Raw genomic sequence first — 18,543 nt, forward strand, 5'->3', positions numbered from 1 at the left:
GAATAGTTATTGTTATAATATAAATTAATAATTAAGTTGTCGACACATTCAGGACGTGTGCGGATAAACACATAAAGAAACGGAAAGAGGAGTTAAATATATTAAAATGTATTTTTAAATCCATGTACGTCAGGCAGTTCACAGATATGAAACAAAAACATTACACACCAACTCCAGACAGTTCATACAGATTACAGATATATGTAAACAGACAAATCAAAGGGAATAGATCCAGTGAGTTAAAACAGTCCAGCTTGCACCCGTGTCAAATGAACCTGATTTTAAATACTTAACGCATATTTTGATTATTGAAAATATTCTCTGTACTGGATAGCAATAAAGCCGGCGAGAAACACAACAGTAAAGTATATCGCGATCAGGCGGTTACAGTATTACAGTGTGTATGCCCTAAGTGTAAGATTACCATGCAACTGAAGTATTACACGTAGCCTAGATATATACAACAGAACAGTTTTATAAACATGTTGCCTAAAAGGTATGCCAATATTTTATTTCATTTACTGTATTAGCAGTGACTAACTGGTTAACCACAGTGTTCCCAGATAAATATTGCTTAAAAGTGCATATAAGCTAATACAACCAGAAATTCACATTCTTACTCTTCCAAAGGAAATACCTGAGCAACATTTTTTTTCTCTCTGCATGTATTTCCCTAAAAATACAGTGGAACGGTATAAAATGTTATTCTTTTGTAAACAGCTACATCAGAGGTAATCTTTGTGCGTTCGATTTTCTCTCAAAGTCGGAACTCGGATGAAAACGTCACTTCCCGTCGGAAACACGCCTCTTTTATGACGTTGAAGTCGGACAAGATTGTCCGAGTTGCCCCTGTGACATAATTTCAACATGGCGATTTGGTTTGTTTGTAGTTTGTTTGCCGTTCGAAAAAAGAATATCGCTATGAATGTACTAAGATATTTTATAAAGCTTTTAATGTGGTTTGACTAGTTCGTGTTTCTTGTTTGTCTCTCGGAAAAATCTCCATTTGGAAAACTCAAAATCTGCTAAAATATAAAGCAACAACACACAGCAACGTGTTCATGGAGGCAGCCATGTTTGTTCCGAGATGTGGGTAGCTCGAACGGGAGATTGTCGGACGTGATGTCACTCAACTCGGAATTTCCGAGTTCCGAGAGAAAAACTAAACGCACCAAATGTGTCGGAATGATTAAGCGAACACGTCACTGTCCTCGAGGTGCGCCAGTCGCAGCTCAAGCGCTGTCCCGCGTACTCATTCACATCATTACTTACGTCATACTATTTAGCTCATGCATAATTTGATTTTAGTTAATGCCTCAATTAAACTGCACCATTTAACAGATACTAACAATCAGCAGGATATTGGTCATTAATAATAATAATAATAATAAAAAAATACTCTTTCAAACAGGAGAGGTAATTTTTCACTCTTATACACTAATTTGGTTTTTAAACAACTGATTTAAGTCACAGAAAAATCCTCAGATCAAAAGAACAGGAAACAATAACATGTGTGTCCAAACTCCTAAACGCTAGTGATGACTGTTGCCTTTACTGGACGCATGGCTGAAAGGCTGCATCTGGGTCCCTAGTGACCAGGGGGGCTTGGCTGTAGGGCTATCCCCCTATGGTATTTCTGTCCTATCCCATAGGGCACGTGGGCGGCGATGGTGCCCAGCTTCTGAGCTCCCTCGATGTGGAACATCTGATCGTCAAAGAAGATGTGTGGCCGGATCTTCTGAAGGAGTGGGCCCTTGGGGGCCCCAGCCAAGAAGAGGGCCTCGTCCACCTCCAGGCCCCAGCTGCGCATGGTCTTCAGGACCCGGGCCCCTGCGCTGGCCGCGCTGCGCGCCGTCACCAGATAGGTGCGGATGGGACAGTCCATGCGCTCGTCCTTGCTATAGAACTTCCTCTGGAGCTTTCCCAAGGCCTCCAAGAAGCACTTCAGTGGACCCTGAGGAGACAGGACAGGGCTTGAACTGCGCTGAGGTCTGGGGCCTGTTTCACCACAGCTCCCAGCATTCTGAGTGATTAAACATCATCAACAGTTCAGGGTAAAACATTGTTCACAGCACGCTTGCTCAAAGTGTGGAAGTTCTTTAGAAGTTCACCCAGTAGGTGCAGGATGTGAGAGCAGGTCTGTCTAAACTGGTTACTTTCAAAGTGGAAACGATTTGAGTGAAAGGAAAGTCAGGAAGGAGAAAAACTATGTATCTAAAGATAGGTTAGGAGGACTCAGGAGTGTAACAGGTAACACGTTCAAGTAGGCCTCCCCCCGCGTAGCAAAGCTGACCTGCGCCAGAGGTTTGTTCGCAAACTGCTTCTCGTGCTCAAAGAAGCTGTCGAGTCCCTGCGTCTTCATGATGATCTCGGATTCGTCGGAGAACAGGACAGCGTCTCCGTCGAAGGCCACACGCAGCTGGCTGTCACTCAGATCGTTCTCCCTCTCCAGTGTGAACATGGTGGCTGCTGCGATCCCTTGGGGGGGTGGGACACCTCGTTACCCATATATGATCACCTGTCGGCCAGCTCGAACACGTCAGCATCCTTAGATTCTGACACCTGTAACTCATCTCATACATACAGCATCAGGAGAACCAGCCACACCAACTAAAGGTACAGCAGCAGAAAGTGAAGATGTGAAAGCACCTGGGGGGGGGGGGGGGGCTTCTGCACAGTCACAGGTGGTACATAAAGCTTTAAAGGGCCGCCTCCCCACATGCGTTAGCCACTACCTGCCTCAATCGCCTCCTGAACTTTTTTGGAATCCTTGGACAGGTAGAGATCCGTCATATATGCCGTCAGGTATCCGATTGGACTCTTCCCACCAGTCATGCAGAACCTCTCAATGGTCAGATCTGATGAGAGAATTAAGGGAGTGAAATTTCCAAGATTACTGACTAAGCTGAGCTCTTAAACCACTATGCTATTGAAGTGTCACACCATCTGTCAAATAGAGATATACTACCCCCTTATAACCGGCCCTACAACGAGTCTGCATAACGCTTCAGTGCACCATATTTTTAATTATTTTCAGTTTATTTTACAGTGTTTACTCAAAATGAAGTGGTGTAGTGTCCATGTGTGACTATCCAAGACTGGAAATTAAACAGAGATTGTATTACAAATTAGATTACGGACTGGATGGGATGAAATGTAATTTAATGACACTGTCCCTCAATGCCTCCTTGACTTGTTGAGTATTTTTCTCCGCTGTACTTTGTCTTACCATAGTAGTTGATGCTGTTGATAAGGCGAACTCCGACCTGGGCGTGATTGTTTGTCACCAGGACAATATCGAACATCTCGTCACTTTCTGGGTAGAGGTCACGGAGGCGGGCGTTTACCGTCATCAGAGCCTGCCAGCCACACACACACACACACACACACACACACACACACACACACACACACACACAAATACAAGTCAGTTAAACACCTGGCCAGTATGAGCACTGAAATACCAGTACGTGCACTGGGTACCTCCAAGCTCAGGTAGCACTGCTGGTGACACTGAGATGTCACGTGCAGCGATACTGAAATGATTATAAGCGCGTTACAGATCATGGTGACACCTTGACGAAGGGAAAAGCTGCCCCGGGCGTCAGGGGCTCCTCTTCATGCTCCTGCTGGTAGGAGACGTACTTCTCCAGCCCCTCCTGCTCGTATATGCGATTCTCCTGCGCCATGTTAAACAGCGTCCGAGAGGAAACCGCGATGGTCACCGCGTCTCGGGGTTTGGGCTGCGGGCACATCGCCGTGTTAGTCGGTAAAGCCCATATGCTGACAGTTCTGCAAGTATATAGCCTAGTTTGCGACTAATGCACATAGATGCGCGTCTGTTTACTGTACCAACGCTATAACAACAGAAATAAAGAGCAACGCTCACCGGTCGCGGCTTCTTGGTGGTTTTGAAGTTGTCATATAATCCCTTGTCGCTGTCTCCCTTTTCATCAGGCACCTCCGCCTGGTTTGCTACCGTTTCACACATATTGCTACTCATACCGTGACCTTAAGGAAAAGCCGCAAAACGCAGGCAGGACCGAAGGCGCAGCGTGACGTGGGTCCGGTGGCGGAGGGTGACGACATGCGCGGAGTGACAGCGCCCTGCATGACCCATCACACTCCAGTTTTTCCAAAAAAAAAAAAACAAAAAACATTTAAAATACATTATCATAAATAAATAAAATTTGAATTAAAATAAGTTTACTTTTGCTCATTTCCTAGAACTGGTGTTGTGCAATTGCAATTCCTTGCAGTAATAGCGACACAGAGTGTGTGTTTTAGCCCTTTTCGAAATGTCCAAGTTCTTTTTTGTTACCTGGCACATACAGAGTCAATGCTTTATACCCCGTTAAGATCCCGCTAGGACTGTCTATGAAATATTTCAGCTGATTTAAGATGTTTTTTGGACAGCAGAGGTACTGTACCGGCAGATCTACTGGCGAATAATGGGGCCAGTCCTCCTGAAACCAGCGGATAAGGTCCTGCCGCAATTTGTTCCATGGCATCTTCTGATGGTTTAAATCCTGCACACTGCGTCTTGAGGAAGGTCGCCAAGGGAAACCTCAGTGTACAATAGATGAGTATCAGCGGTGTTTTCAGCTTCCCATTGTGTTGATTTGGCTGGAACCCCCCAGCTCTTCCCTTCCTATGGACACAGTGGCCACGGGGAGCTCGGGCAGATTCAGCCTGCCATGCCTACAGAGTCAGGAGGCCTGAGCCCAGGACCGCGAACAGGCTGGATGCTGGGAGCACGCCGGCCCTCCTCCAGAAAATCACTCTGCTTTGGAGGAGCCCTGCGCGATGACTGGGACTAAGGGGCTCAAACGTGAACCAAATAAAACAGTACAGGGCCAAGTCAAAAAGAGAGCATACCTGCCCGTTTCAGTGTTACTGTTTGAGTTTTTTTAATTACTGAGACGGTATGTTAACAAACGGCCCTCCAGCCCCAGATTCTTAACTAAATAAATTGTAATTTTTATTTGAACAATCTGCCGTGTCTAGCATATCAGAAATTGAGTTTTAATGTCAACACTTTTGATTTGGCGAATTAGCGCAAAACTAAAATAAAAACACTATGCAGACATTAGCTCCCATAGGCTATGCCGTGAATTATTTCCGAATTTACTCCTTGGTGTTTTAATATACTTAACTGCCGCAACTGTACAGGATGTAAACGATTTAATCGGTACATTTTCCCATGCGCTGGCAGCCTGAGGTGCTGCACACTGAATGGGGCTAAGCTCAGGCGAGGTGCTTTTAATTAAGCCCTGAATCAGACCCGTTTCGGCGCGGTTTATTTGCACAGTCCGCGGGGTGGTATTCCTTCGTAACCGTAGCTGCCGAAGCCCCCACTGCCCCCCACCCGGCCTACTTTACTCCCCACTCTCCTTCTTTTACCTATCGCTTCCAAGCTCTAAGAAAAATAAACGGAACACTTAGAGACCCCCGGTGGCCAAGTTAAATATATAGCGCTTCACCGGTCACGCTGTCGTTTGCACAGTTCGGTACCCAGGGCATATCTGACATGTCGTTTCCCATAAGGCCGTGCTCCCGTGATGAGGTCTAGCTTAGAGTCACACCCTAAGGGATAGGTCCAGGGTTTCCTTTTCTACAGCTCCCTAATTGTGACCACAGACTCACACGTCTGGCTTATGTCATTGCAATGGAAGGGAAGGTGTTTTTCAGCGATGCCTCTTCATCGGCACACACGCACGCTCCCTCCATCCAGACCTTAAAGCTCCTGTCCATTCTCAGGCTCCTCGTCAACGGTGACATAATCGCCCCGGTCACCTGGGGATGGTTCACACGAAAACAGAGGCTGAGGATTTCTTTCAGCACGTTGTGATTTACGTGATTTAATGTAAGAGCGCTGGCTCCCTCACATGCAGAAATAGCCCCCACCGTTTATTTTACTTCGCATGAAGAATAGAGCGGCTCATCACTGTGGCCGGGCCGCTGCCCTGCCAGAGAAACAGCATCAGAACCCGTGTCACACGCATCGACGGTCAGAGCTGGGTGATGTTTGGTGGTTTGGACCCAGCAAATGCCTCAGATGTCGTGTTCATCGGTGAGCAGGCTCACGGTCTGTAAGTCCAGGGTGTGAAAACGGACACGTTTACAAAATGCAAGCAAAACAAACAAACAAAATCACCAGTTAGCAAGTTCCAAGGCCGTTTAAGGCCCATCTAGCTGGTGAATAGTTCATGGTGGGAGCCCGGCTGACCTTTGACCCAGTGCGGTTTGCTGTGCTGATAAATCACCGCACCGCAACCCCCCCCGGCCCAATTTCCCGGTTTATTTCTCACAAAGCATCAGTCGATCGATTCCCCACCTTCACCCGTGACTTGTTTGCATCCATTAACAAGCTGACACCAGTATTTGATACTTTCTAAAACACATGGCTAATTATGGGGCACAAATTCTGCCATTAACCCCCGGTGATAGCCTCCCCCCCCCCCCCGCCCACATTAAAAAAAGCAATTAAACAGTGATCTGTCATCCTGCTAATCAAACACACATTTTCTAGGTCCTTAATGTACGAGCTGGATGACAAGGCCCATTCCAAGCTGCCGTTGTTCGCTGCCGCATTCGCTGCCGTTGTGATTAATGTTGGGGGGGGGGGGGGGGGGGTGGATTCAAGCAGTGTGAGTGCAGCAATGCAGCTGGCCATGACTTAGAGGGGACCCCCAACCACTACCCCATCCCCCCACTGGACCGCCAAGCCCCATCTACTGGGCTCCTCGGGCGTCCAACTGGGGCCCTAATCTTCCACTGGGGGGCTGATGGCCCTGAACGGCTTGCAGGTCGCTCTCAATCAACGGCTCCTAGTGTTACGGACCCTGGGCCGAGAAACATCGCCCATCCCCCAGAAGCTGAAGGGTCACCATGGTAACGGTCCTCTGCATGACTTTGGTCACTTGTGGCCAGATTCATATTTTTTAGCTTTTTTTTTCAATGAAAGTTACGAAACCTCTGGCAAGTCCCTGGGGCCCGAGGTGTGTGTAGTGGGGGCCACTGATCCGCCAGCCAAGGGCTGTTATGGTGTGAAGGGGGGGGAGCGATGACAGCAGGGAAGGCTGGATGTGGGGGGTGGGATGAAGTAATCCTCTGAAGAGCGGCTCCTTGGGAAACTTAAAGCCTGGTGACCTCAGCCTCACGTCTGCAGCCAGGGGGCGCTGTGCTCCGTATGTGGTATGAGCTCACCTTTACACCATGTCGGCTGGGATGCACATGTCATAAATTGGCCAAAATCTCTAACAGAGTGGGAGGGGGTGACTGCCTGTTACAGCTCGCACCCTGCACCTTCCCCAGACCCAGTGTCGTGCTCTTGATCAGGCGCTGGTCAGTGATTTTTGGTCCGAAGGGGCTATTCCTGATGTCGACCGGTGTTCTAATACCAAACCTGTTATAGAAACAAATCATCTGAGAGCAGCAGTGGGCATTTACAGACTGTGGCTGGATTTACTTGCCTTACTGAGAAAGAAGCGCTCCATAAATGCTCTGCAAATGCTCCACAGGAATGCTCCGTAAACGATCCGCACGAACGCTCCATAAATGCTCCACACAAACGGTCGGTAAACGCTCCACACTAACGCGCCGTAAACGCTCCATACGAACGCGCCGTAAACGCTCCACATAAACATTCCATAAACGCTCCACACAAACACTCCACAAACGCTCCAAACAAACATTCCGTAAACGCTCCAAACGAGCGCGCCGTAAATGCTCCACACAAACGGTCGGTAAACGCTCCACACTAACGCGCCGTAAACGCTCCACATGAACGCGCCGTAAACGCTCCACACAAACATTCCGTAAACGCTCCACACAAACACTCCACAAAAGCTCCACAATCGCTCCACAGACAAACTAAACAGCCTTTTGTAAATGCTCTTGGTGGTTTTTCAGAAATCTGCTCATGGGGAGACAAGGAGCGGGACTTAAAAGAACTTTCATCAAGACTTTGAGATCTTTCACCCAGCTCTTCACTGGGGAGGGACATCACATTAAGGCAAGCACTGCTGTGCTGCAGGCCACAGGGTGGAGAGACGCCACACTGCATCACGGTGGGGAGGGTGGGGGTGTTGCTGCAGTGCAGGCCGCAGGGTGGAAAGATGCCGCACTGCATCATTGTGTGGGCACTGCTGTGCTGCAGGCCACAGGGTGGAAAGCTACCACACTGCATCATGGTTAGGGGGTGGGGACACTGCTGTGCTGCAGGCCGCAGGGTGGAGAGCCGTTGCACTGCATCATGGTGAGCAGTAATTAGGAGCATAATTGTCGAAGTGGGATAATCCATCAGGAGGTGGAGGCAGCATGCAGACCTCACCGCACCGCCCCTTATGCCCCCCCCCCCCCCATCTACCACTCCGTAATTATTCCAGGGATATGTAAACAACCCAGCAGTGGCCAGCTCCGCCACTGTGGGGTGACAGATCACGGCCCCCTGTGTCCCCCCCCCACCCCCACCCCCACCCCCACCTGAAACGCCTTTTTTGAGCGAAGTTTTAAGAACAGGCTTTGGAGTGAAACACAGCTGCTGTGTCTAGCGGTCTGGAATTCCGACCTCTGTGCTTACGGTCGATTCCGATGTAAATCCGGATTCCAGCAAAAGAGGTCCAAACCACTTAGGGCCTTTGAAAGGTTTCCAGTGCCCGACAAAAACCCCCTCTCCCCATTTTGAACCAGAGGGGGGCGCTCTCTGACAGTCAGCATATCTCATCACTATGTGCAGTGTCTCCAGTAAAGCGGGGCTGGTTTTTGCTGGGACCGAGTGTGACCCAGTAGAGGTGTCTATCTCTTTGTGTGTGTGTGGGTGTGTGTGTGTGTCAGTCTGTATGTATGTGTGTGTGTGTCCTTGCTCCTGAACAGCGCAGCGCCTCCACTTGACGTAACATTACACCTGCGATTTTGCTGCGCTTCTCCGCTCCAAGGTCAACATGGCTGTGTTTTTTCAGCTTTGGCGAGCTTGAGCGCCTACATAACATGAGCAGAACAGGTTCACTTTGCACAGAAAGAGGGGGGGCTTCTTAAAAATGTTTATTTATTTACCTTTTCTTAGCATGGCTTATATTGTACTCGCTGTGGCAATGACCTGCTGTATTACTTAATTGTTTATGTGTTAATGAATGATAGAGCAAGGTCTGAACCCACAGAGCATGTTTAACTGCATTTTAAAAGGTTCCCAGGGCACCGCAGTGTAGCAGCAGCAGCCAAACCAGTGATCTAACCTACGCTTGCTGCCATCGGAGTGAGAGGGAAGGCAGCCCATCTTGCCGGCTGAGATCCCGTGTTTTCTCATGATTGCAATCTCGGCCGCAGTTCAGACAGTAATGTGAGTAGCTTCACATCCAGCATGGGGACCCAGCGGGGGGAGGTCAGCCAAAGGGAGCACATAGAGTAACATGGGAAGAACATAGTGAGCACACGGAGATACAAGAGAAGTCCACAGAGGGACACGGGGAGCACACGGCGGGACAGGAAGAACACGGAGGGACACGGGGAGCACACGGCGGGACAGGAAGAACACGGAGGGACACGGGGAGCACACGGCGGGACAGGAAGAACACGGAGGGACACGGGGAGCACACGGCGGGACAGGAAGAACACGGAGGGACACGGGGAGCACACGGAGGGACAGGAAGAACACGGAGGGACACGGGGAGCACACGGAGGGACACGGGGATCAACATGTGGGAGAACACAGATTCATGGGAAACACACAAATGGACATGGGGAGCACACAGAGCAACATGGGGAGAGAACATGGAGTGACACCGGGGAGTGCATGGAGGTACACAAGGGGAGGATACAGAGTGACACGGGAGTGCATGGAAGTACACAATGGGAGGATACGGAGTGACACAGGGGAGTGCATGGAGGTACACAATGGGAGGATACAGAGTGACACAGGGGAGTGCATGGAGGTACACAAGGGGAGGATACAGAGTGACACAGGGGAGTGCATGGAAGTACACAATGGGAGGATACGGAGTGACACAGGGGAGTGCATGGAGGTACACAATGGGAGGATACAGAGTGACACAGGGGAGTGCATGGAGGTACACAAGGGGAGGATACAGAGTGACACAGGGGAGTGCATGGAGGTACACAAGGGGAGGATACAGAGTGACACAGGGGAGTGCATGGAGGTACACAAGGGGAGGATACAGAGTGACACAGGGGAGTGCATGGAGGTACACAAGGGGAGGTTACAGAGTGACACAAGGGAGTGCATGGAGGTACACAAGGGGAGGATACAGAGTGACACAGGGAAGTGCATGGAGGTACAAAATGGGAGGATACGGAGTGACACAGGGGAGTGCATGGAGGTACACAAGGGGAGGATACAGAGTGACACAGTGGAGTGCATGGAGGTACACAAGCGGAGGATACGGAGTGACACAGGGGAGTGCATGGAGGTACACAAGGGGAGGATACGGAGTGACACAGGGGAGTGCATGGAGGTACACAAGGGGAGGATACAGAGTGACACAGGGGAGTGCATGGAGGTACACAAGCGGAGGATACGGAGTGACACAGGGGAGTGCATGGAGGTACACAATGGGAGGATACAGAGTGACACAGGGGAGTGCATTGAGGTACACAAGCGGAGGATACGGAGTGACATAGGGTAACAGCTGCAATACAAAGCTGAGAAACGGAGCTACTGCTTCGACTCCCATAACTGAGGGAGAGTTGTCTGAATCCTCCTGGAATTCAAACCCACAACCTCTAGACTGCAAAGCCTGCATCCTTAACCACCACACTGCCTGCGACAGGCGCTACTGATTTAGCAAAGTAGAAGCTGGAACAGCACAGTAATCACTTTATAGATGGAGAACATGTCAGCGTTTTCCAATACGTGCCACCTACCACACTGAAGAGACCCAGGAAATCAGGTTCAGGTTCAGGGCACTTTATTTGTATCCATAGGTAGATTTGATTCACGTTACTTTAGCATGCAATTCCCCGACATGGCCACCTGGTGGCGACAACTGCTCTTCTTTGAGTTTTCTTTTGGGAGGGTGAGTGGGGGATGCACACAAAAAAGACTGAGCATCCCAGAGGAAAGAAAGACATTACACATTCTTCAGGAAGATAATCAGCTTGCCGCTGCAGATGTGGGGCTCGGTGCCTCAGCTTTGGCGCGCTTTCCCAGCCCGAGGTAGGGGCCAGCTCTGGGGCGCGGCCCCTATTCTCCTCCTGCCGGAATGAAGCGCTGTCCTGCTACTGGCTTTGATATGTTGGTCCCATTTTTCCATGCTATTTTGTTGTCAGTGGCTGCTTCAGAAACAGGGCGCAGGCACGGCGAAGCGTGTCTGTCAGGTGACACTCTTCTGAGGCTCTCCATCTGCGCTTCTCACTGGCTTCCTGACGTTTGTGCCATCTTCCCCCTACCTATGCTCAGGGTGTAAAGGGAAGCGGGCAGTGCTGGGCTTGGCCCCGGCCAGGGCTCAGGCACACCAGCCCTCCCCCAGCACCCCCGCATCCTGTCCCATGGCCCTTCTCTCCCCGCTCCCCCTCCGCCACATCTGCACGTACCACCTGCTCCGGACGGCCCCCACGAGCCCAAGCTCCCGCCCCCCTGCTCCCCATCTTATAATAAACACTGGCCGTTTTATCTGCCGCGTGTTTGGATGACAGAGTCTTCTGAGCGCTGCAGCTGGGGATTGGTGTGTGGGGGGGGGGGGGCTCTGACCCATGTAGATGGACGCCTGGTCACCCGCCATCCACTCCACACTAGATCCCCATCCCACAGCCAGTGCCCACAGCAGGCGGAGGAGGACCCTTATGGGGCACTGGGGTCAGAAACAGGCTGGGGGGGGCACACTCCCCGACTTTGTTTATAGGAGCCGCATCTGCTGTGGACTTGTCTCACCAGGCTTGGGGGGGTAGGGGAGTGGAAATGAATCCGTACTTCTTCAGAAAGCGGTGAGGGGTGTTTAAAGTGTCGTCCCTCCCCCTGGTAGCTCCCTCCCAATAACAAACAGGATGCAGACCTGTCCTTGCTCCCATCAGGTCCACCAGGCACCCCCTGCTGGCCACCGACAGCTAAAATGTCCCTCTCATTGCTGTAGGTTTGCTCTGTAAGTCTTGGTCCTCAGCCTGATCTTCATACAGGTCCTCAGCCTGATCTTCATACAGGTCCTCAGCCTGATCTTCATACAGGTCCTCAGCCTGATCTTCAGTTTAGTCTTCAGCCTGGTCCTCTGTCCTTAAGTCTTCACATGCTGTCCTTTCTCACTCTGGTTCGGCTTGTCTGCTTGTTTCGCTCCTCCCCCCAATTTCCTGCATTTTTCAGCCATGGAGAAAATGCACAGGGAACCTGAAGAGACCATCAGAGGAGTGGAATCATTACAGATGCCTCTGACAAATTTACCAGACACTTTTGTCCAAAGTGAAGTAGCAGTGGGGAACGCTTGGGCTCTGACAGCATCCAGCCCCTCTGCAGCAGTTGGGTTGAGGGCCACAGGATTCAAACCCACAACCAAGCACTGGCACAGATCCCTGTCCTGACCCTGACCGCAGGATTGTAAATGAGAGCGGCTGGATCAGGAGCCACAGGATTGTAAATGAGAGCGGCTGGATCAGGAGCCACAGGATTGTAAATGAGAGCGGCTGGATCAGGAGCCACAGGATTGGAAATGAGAGCGGCTGGATCAGGAGTCTCAGGATTGGGATTGGCAGTTTTGAGATCAGGAGCTTTGGGATTGGGGGCAGTGGGATTGGGAGCTGTGGGATTGGAAGCTTTGGGATTGGGAGCCGTGGGATTGGGGTCTTTGGAATTGGGGGCAGTGGGATCGGGGGCTTTGGGATTGGGATCTTTGGGATTGGGGGCTGTGGGATTGGGATCTTTGGGATTGGGGGCTGTGGGATCGGGGGCTTTGGGATTAGGGGCCGTGGGATTGGGATCTTTGGGATTGGGGGTCGTGGGATTGGGAGCTTTGGGATTGGGAGCTGTGGGATTGGGATCTTTGGGATTGGGAGCTTTGGGATTGGGGAGCTTTGAGATTGTGGGCTGTGGGATTTTTGGTATTGGGGAACTTTGGGATTGGGGAGCTTTGAGATTGTGGGCTGTGGGATGTCTGGGATTGGGGAGTTTTGGGATTGGGGAGTTTTGGGATTGGGGAGCTTTGAGATTGTGGGATGTGGGACGTTTGGGATTGGGGAACTTTGGGATTGGGAGCTTTGGGATTGGGGAGCTTTGGGATTGGGGAGCTTTGGGATCTGGAGCTGCACAGGGACATTTGGAAAGCTCCCCATGACTCCTGTGGTAAAAATACCTCCACCTCAAATCCAGGCGATTACAGAGGCGGGTCTGAGAAAGGAGCACATTAGCCATGACTCTCATAACAAGAAGCAGAATGCCCACATGAGCAGTATTCCCTAATTTCAGAATATCGCCATTAATCATTCCAAGGGCTTATGCTCGGAATAACAGCAGACTTCATCGGTGTGCAATGCGGCCATTCGTTTCAGCAGACCCAAGCGGGACATGTAACGGGCCCTCGCTGGGGCTGGCCTGCCCAGTGAGATTGCCTGCGTGTAAATATGACCTTGTCTTTCCTTCTGTTTACCCACGATGCTTCACTTCCCAGGCTTTTAAATGCACGTATGCCTGAGCCTTTGCAGAATTTAAATGGCTAACTGACTAAATGACTATGAAACACTCATAAGAAAATAATGTAATAAATACAAACAGATCTGGAGTGTAAACTATTTCGATATTAGAGAGATATACATCTGGCTAATTCTGTCCTTCCTGGCCAGTCAGTTGGGCTCCTGTAAGGCATATGAACAATAAACAAATGTTTATGAGTTTAACGCATGGCTGTCAGAGGATAATGAATCTGGAATGGGTCTGATCCAGTTTACTGCTGATTTATTTCAGAAAGTCAGACTTAAAACAGTCTATGGAGGGGTGGGAACGGTGACACTGAGTTTGAGCGGCTGGAAGAGAAATGAAACTGGTCTCTAATCTTCTATGAATGAAAATGTACCATGATCACCCTGGGCGAGAGCCATTGTACCACAGTACCCTGTGAAATGGTTTTATTTTTCCAAATTCGAGAGTAATTTTTTACAGTTGCAGCTCTGAAAATGTAGCCAATTAGTCACAGTTTCTTGGTATGTCGTTTTGGATGAGCGGTGAGCAGGAAATATCCCTTAGCTGCATGTGAAATGAATATGGACGTGTTATTAAGCGATAGCTATCTGTTTCTCATTCTTCATTTGCCACCCGTGAATTATCTGCCTCAATCTCACTTTCTGCATTTCCTACGCCGTCCCCAGCCAGTCAGAGTGGAACGCCAGCAGCCATCCCCAGGCTGTTAGCGGCTCCCGCGGAGCCACCCTGTTACGCTGGGAAGGACAGGCAGCAAATACGTTTGTTTTTGCTCAAGTGTGATCTGATACCCTTGCTCGGACCGGAGGGGAGATTTGACTATGGCGGGTCCCAGAAACGCGGTGTAGGAAAGTTTTCTGGCTCTGATCTTCAGGTGTGCCTCATCAGGTGTGGTGCCTGTCTTTCTGGAAAATACCCGGGGGGGGGGGGGCATCCTTCTTCTCAGGGAAGGGTGGAGGAAGCGGGAGGGCGACTGGACCCCTCTGGTGCCCACTGCAGACGCAGAGAGTAAACGGTCCTGGAGGAAACACAAAAAGGCAGCTACTATGTTCAAGAACGCAACTCGCACTTGGCTGTAAATAACAAAACATTAAATCATTTAATATTTAACATAATGTGCTTTGGAAAATTTGGAAATTGGAAGGTCTGCTAATGACACCTCTGCTGCTTAACGGGCCGTGCGTTTCACTCGGGATTCGGAGCCCGTCTTTCTGCTCACGGCTCAGGATAGCCGGGAATCTTACACTCACTCTACTGGTGCTTCTGGTTCTGCTATGTACAAAACCATATGAGAGATCATCAGAGAGTGATACACAGAGAGTGATACAGGCTCAAAACAGTCAAACGGCTTGCAGAGTCTATCTTCCTGGCATAAAAGCATCACTTAAGGAGATGGATTTGCTCATATCCTGTCTTCCAGTGGCATTTTTCCTACTCCAAACCTCTGGACTAATAATATTTATTTGTGGAGCTGGCAGGCTGATCCCGAATCAGATTACATTTTCCTTCAGCACAGCTGGGTATTCCATAAGCCTGCTCAGGTTAAGGATTCAGCTCAAGGTTGCAACCGCTGGCCTCAAATCTGAAGTCTTCCGGAGAGTCCCAGAAGAAGGCGCTAACGCCAGCCCCCCCCACCCCCCAGTGGTGGACTGCTAAGCAGAGGCGCTCCTATTTTAACTGCTCAACTCATAAAATGCTTTGGATGGGAACAACAGCTTCGGAGTGAAAAACCTTCACCATCTCGGTGAGACATGATTTAAAGACATGGGAGGGATGACCCGCCCCCCCCCCCCCAAACCTGACCTGAGACGCTTTCGGCTGATGACCGCACCTGTGCCATCCTGCAGAGCATGCGATGTTTGGTAGTTTTGCCAGGAAATAGTCTCAGCTATGGCTCCATCTATGTGGAGTTTGAATGTCCTCCCCATGTCACCATGAGGTTTCCTCTGGGTACTCTGGTACCCCTCCCCCCCCCCCACAGGCATAAAATATGCTGAGGTTATTTGGAGTAATTGCCCCTAGGTGTGCCTGTGTGAGACTGTGCCCTGTGATGGGCTGGCACCCCATCCCTGCTTGTGCCCTGCCTTACAGCTGTGGCCTCTGAGATAGGCTCTGGACCCCTCACAACCTTGAATAGCACAAGCAGTTACAGAAAATGGATGGATGGATTCCTTCATGTCCATCTTGTATTCATCAAAACCAAACTCGACTGAATGCGAAACCACCGACTCTATACATACACGTATGTACACACAAAAACACATTTTTCAGAGGCAACAAAACAGTCAGATTTTCCAGTTTTTCTGGGGAAGCCCAGCTTTGATCTATCGCAGATGTTCCCTGGACCACTTCAAGCAACAGACACTTACTGAATGTACCCCAAAGTTCCTGCTCCTCCCGGCCCCTCATGCTCCAGTCCTCATGCGGCTCGCTGGGACTCTCCGCCAATCGAACACTGCTAAGCCAGCCAGCATCCTTTCAGCCAGCCTATCAGCCGCACCCGAGGTTCAGCGTTGCTATACAACCTCAATCGCTCACTTAATACGGAGAAAAGATCAGCCGCAATGCGAGAGGGGTTCGGATAAATACCTGGGCAGGATTTCCAGCACTGGAAACTCCTTGAAACACATTTTGACTTTTATGACAGCAGACCAACGCAGATACACTAAATTCTGTTGGTTCTGGTTATTAGCTGATCTTACGGTCCAGATCAAACCAGACCTTGTCACAAGCTGGCTCCAAAGAACGTGTTATGGTTCTGAACGTTTACATTTCAGACACGGGGGTTTGACAAAATGACAAAATGCCGGCGAAATGCGGTGAGCTTGTGTTTCACATGCCGGAGGACCAACCCAGAGCCGCCCCCGTGTCGCCTGGACCATCTCTGTGGAGCGTGTTCGCGGAGCACCTGGCCCAAGCACATGCCAAACACACATAACTGCATGTGTCACTGGCGGCCCTGTATTGAAAAAATTGCTTTTGTTTTGCAATCTTTACCGGGTCAGAGAAAGAAAACACAACACAAATCAGAAATTCCTCACCCAGTGTTAATGATGATGAGGATTAGCATGATCCAGTGTCGGGGGTCCAGTGTCGGGTTAGGCTTAATGTTGTAATACTCGAGACCGGTCTTGGTCTCGTCTCGGAATCGACTTTATTTTGACCCAGACTTGTCTCAGTCTCAGACGTAGAGGACTTGAGGTTTTATTTCAAGACCAGTCAAGACCACTCATCAAAACACTTCAGCATTTATCACAACGGCTTAATATTCATGTTTGTTAACTCTTAGAACCCGACAACTAATCTCAGGCTTGTATCTTTGGATAGGTATAACGCACAGATATGAATCACATCTTTGCAACTCAATCCGGTCGTTGCAGCATTTTGTGCTAAAATAATCCTAGAGTAATCCTGTGCACAATGAGGCATATATTTTAAACATTTTCCATGAAAAAAGCACCCTAATAATCCACAAAACATGGATAATCATATTAGACGGAAAACAAAAGCGCATATTGTCTTCCGCAATGATCCACGCAATACCCTTCTGGGGGAAAAAAATAAAGGGATGAAAGAGACTCAAAAATGGCTGGAGTTCTATTAGAAATAACAACAAAATGCAGCATTCTATTTATTAGGAAGAAAATTACTTGATATTTTTGCAAGAGTTATTCACAAAAGTTTGTATATGTATGCTTTAGAATGCACCCATTGTGTAATTGGAACCCCCTCTACATGTAAACCCAATGACATGCTGCAGCATTGGTTTGTTATTTGAGGCTAAAATGCCGACTAAAAGTTTCATTCTCAAATTTCACTTTACTAATCATAGTGTACTAGGCGAAAAAAACAACAGCGATAAATATTCAGCATTAGAAAGTCAGTAAATGTCTGTGCTTACCCAGTGGATCATAAACTAAACAATACTTTTCTATTTCAATTTCTTTCAGGTGTCATAAAGTAATAAATAAAAGATATAAAAATATAAAACCATGTATTGCTGGCTGTCAGATATCAACAAGTTACCAAATGGATGCAAAATCAAAGATATTCATTTCCGTCTGTCATTAACCATGTATTCCTTTACAATGCTGAGCCATTAAAGGTCCCCAATGAATCCCCAGCATTCCTACATCACAGTCACTCTCATCTCAACATTTATAAGATTATATTTGTAGTGCCCGCAAATTTTTATATTAGATGCGATAAAAAAACTGAGAAATTTCAATAGGTCCAAGCAGTTTTTGATGATATCAAGACTGTCAGCATTTGCACATCAAATTATGACATATCTGAGTAGCCCAGAATGTCCTGAAAACAAACCCATGAAGCATATGTGGCTCATGTACATACAATGTAATAAGCCTAAAATCAAAGGGACAGAAAAATGCTCAAAAAATGGACAGGGTTCAAAGGGTTAACACAGTTCTGTGATCGGGTGTAAAACGTCCTGCTTCAAAGTTCAAATGCAATCAATACAACGCATCTTAATCGAAAATTTATAAAAAGGTTACATTTGAGCATAAGCATTTATATAGAAATTTTAAGAAATAACATCCATGATTCAAATTATACTGTGACACAAATTTTAGGCCATACTGCCCAGCCCCAAGATGGTGCCTATGCTCCACATTTTATAGTGCGTTGTGTTATGTAGACTCAAACATTAGTTTGTTTCTGATCTTGATCTGGTCTAGCCCTGCCTTGGTATTTGTCTTGTCTATGTCTCACCCTGCCTTGGTCTTTGTCTTGTCTATGTCTCACCCTGCCTTGGTCTTTGTCTTGTCTCGGTCTCAATACACTCTGGTCTTGGTAATGTCTTGGTCTCGGTTTAGGTGGTCTTGACTACATCACTAGTTAGGGGGTCTGGAAGGGACACAGAGGGCAGCACTGAGTCTCGTATCTGCTTC

At 48.8% G+C, this 18,543-nt stretch overlaps 2 protein-coding genes across 9 annotated transcripts in view; both read right to left on the reverse strand.

Moving 5' to 3' along the window:
- Positions 1–92: 92 nt before the first annotated feature.
- nt5c1ba (5'-nucleotidase, cytosolic IB a) lies at positions 93–4,029 on the reverse strand. Of its 3 annotated transcripts, none has more exons than XM_023793695.2 (6): positions 3,890–4,029; positions 3,576–3,743; positions 3,230–3,359; positions 2,736–2,858; positions 2,294–2,469; positions 93–1,954 (listed from the first exon to the last, which is right to left on the reverse strand). In XM_023793695.2, exons 1-6 carry the CDS (start codon positions 4,001–4,003, stop codon positions 1,589–1,591), a joined length of 1,077 nt encoding a protein of 358 aa, XP_023649463.1. In that variant the 5' UTR covers positions 4,004–4,029; the 3' UTR covers positions 93–1,588. The 3 variants fall into 3 exon arrangements, with proteins under 3 accessions (XP_023649463.1, XP_023649455.1, XP_072555505.1); XM_023793687.2 differs by having other exon boundaries at positions 2,294–2,478; XM_072699404.1 differs by having other exon boundaries at positions 2,294–2,478; positions 3,576–3,792; positions 3,890–4,007.
- Positions 4,030–13,272: 9,243 nt separating this feature from the next.
- The window catches only part of LOC111833951 (uncharacterized), a 49,210-nt gene continuing 43,939 nt past the window's right edge, over positions 13,273–18,543 (reverse strand). For 4 of the 6 annotated variants that reach the window (XR_011982619.1, XR_011982618.1, XM_072699406.1 and 1 more), the window contains 2 exons: positions 18,365–18,499; positions 13,273–14,651 (listed from right to left, as the gene is read on the reverse strand). Coding sequence is in view for 4 of the 6 variants with exons in the window: in XM_072699406.1 (XP_072555507.1) it covers positions 18,465–18,499 (35 nt within the window). In the remaining 2 variants the exon portion in view is untranslated. The remainder of the gene's footprint in view (positions 14,652–18,364; positions 18,500–18,543) is intronic. The other 2 variants (XM_072699408.1, XM_072699409.1) reach the window with 2 other exon arrangements.

This window comes from Paramormyrops kingsleyae, chromosome 14 (genome assembly GCF_048594095.1).
Source record: "Paramormyrops kingsleyae isolate MSU_618 chromosome 14, PKINGS_0.4, whole genome shotgun sequence".
Classification (NCBI taxonomy): Eukaryota; Metazoa; Chordata; class Actinopteri; order Osteoglossiformes; family Mormyridae; genus Paramormyrops; species Paramormyrops kingsleyae.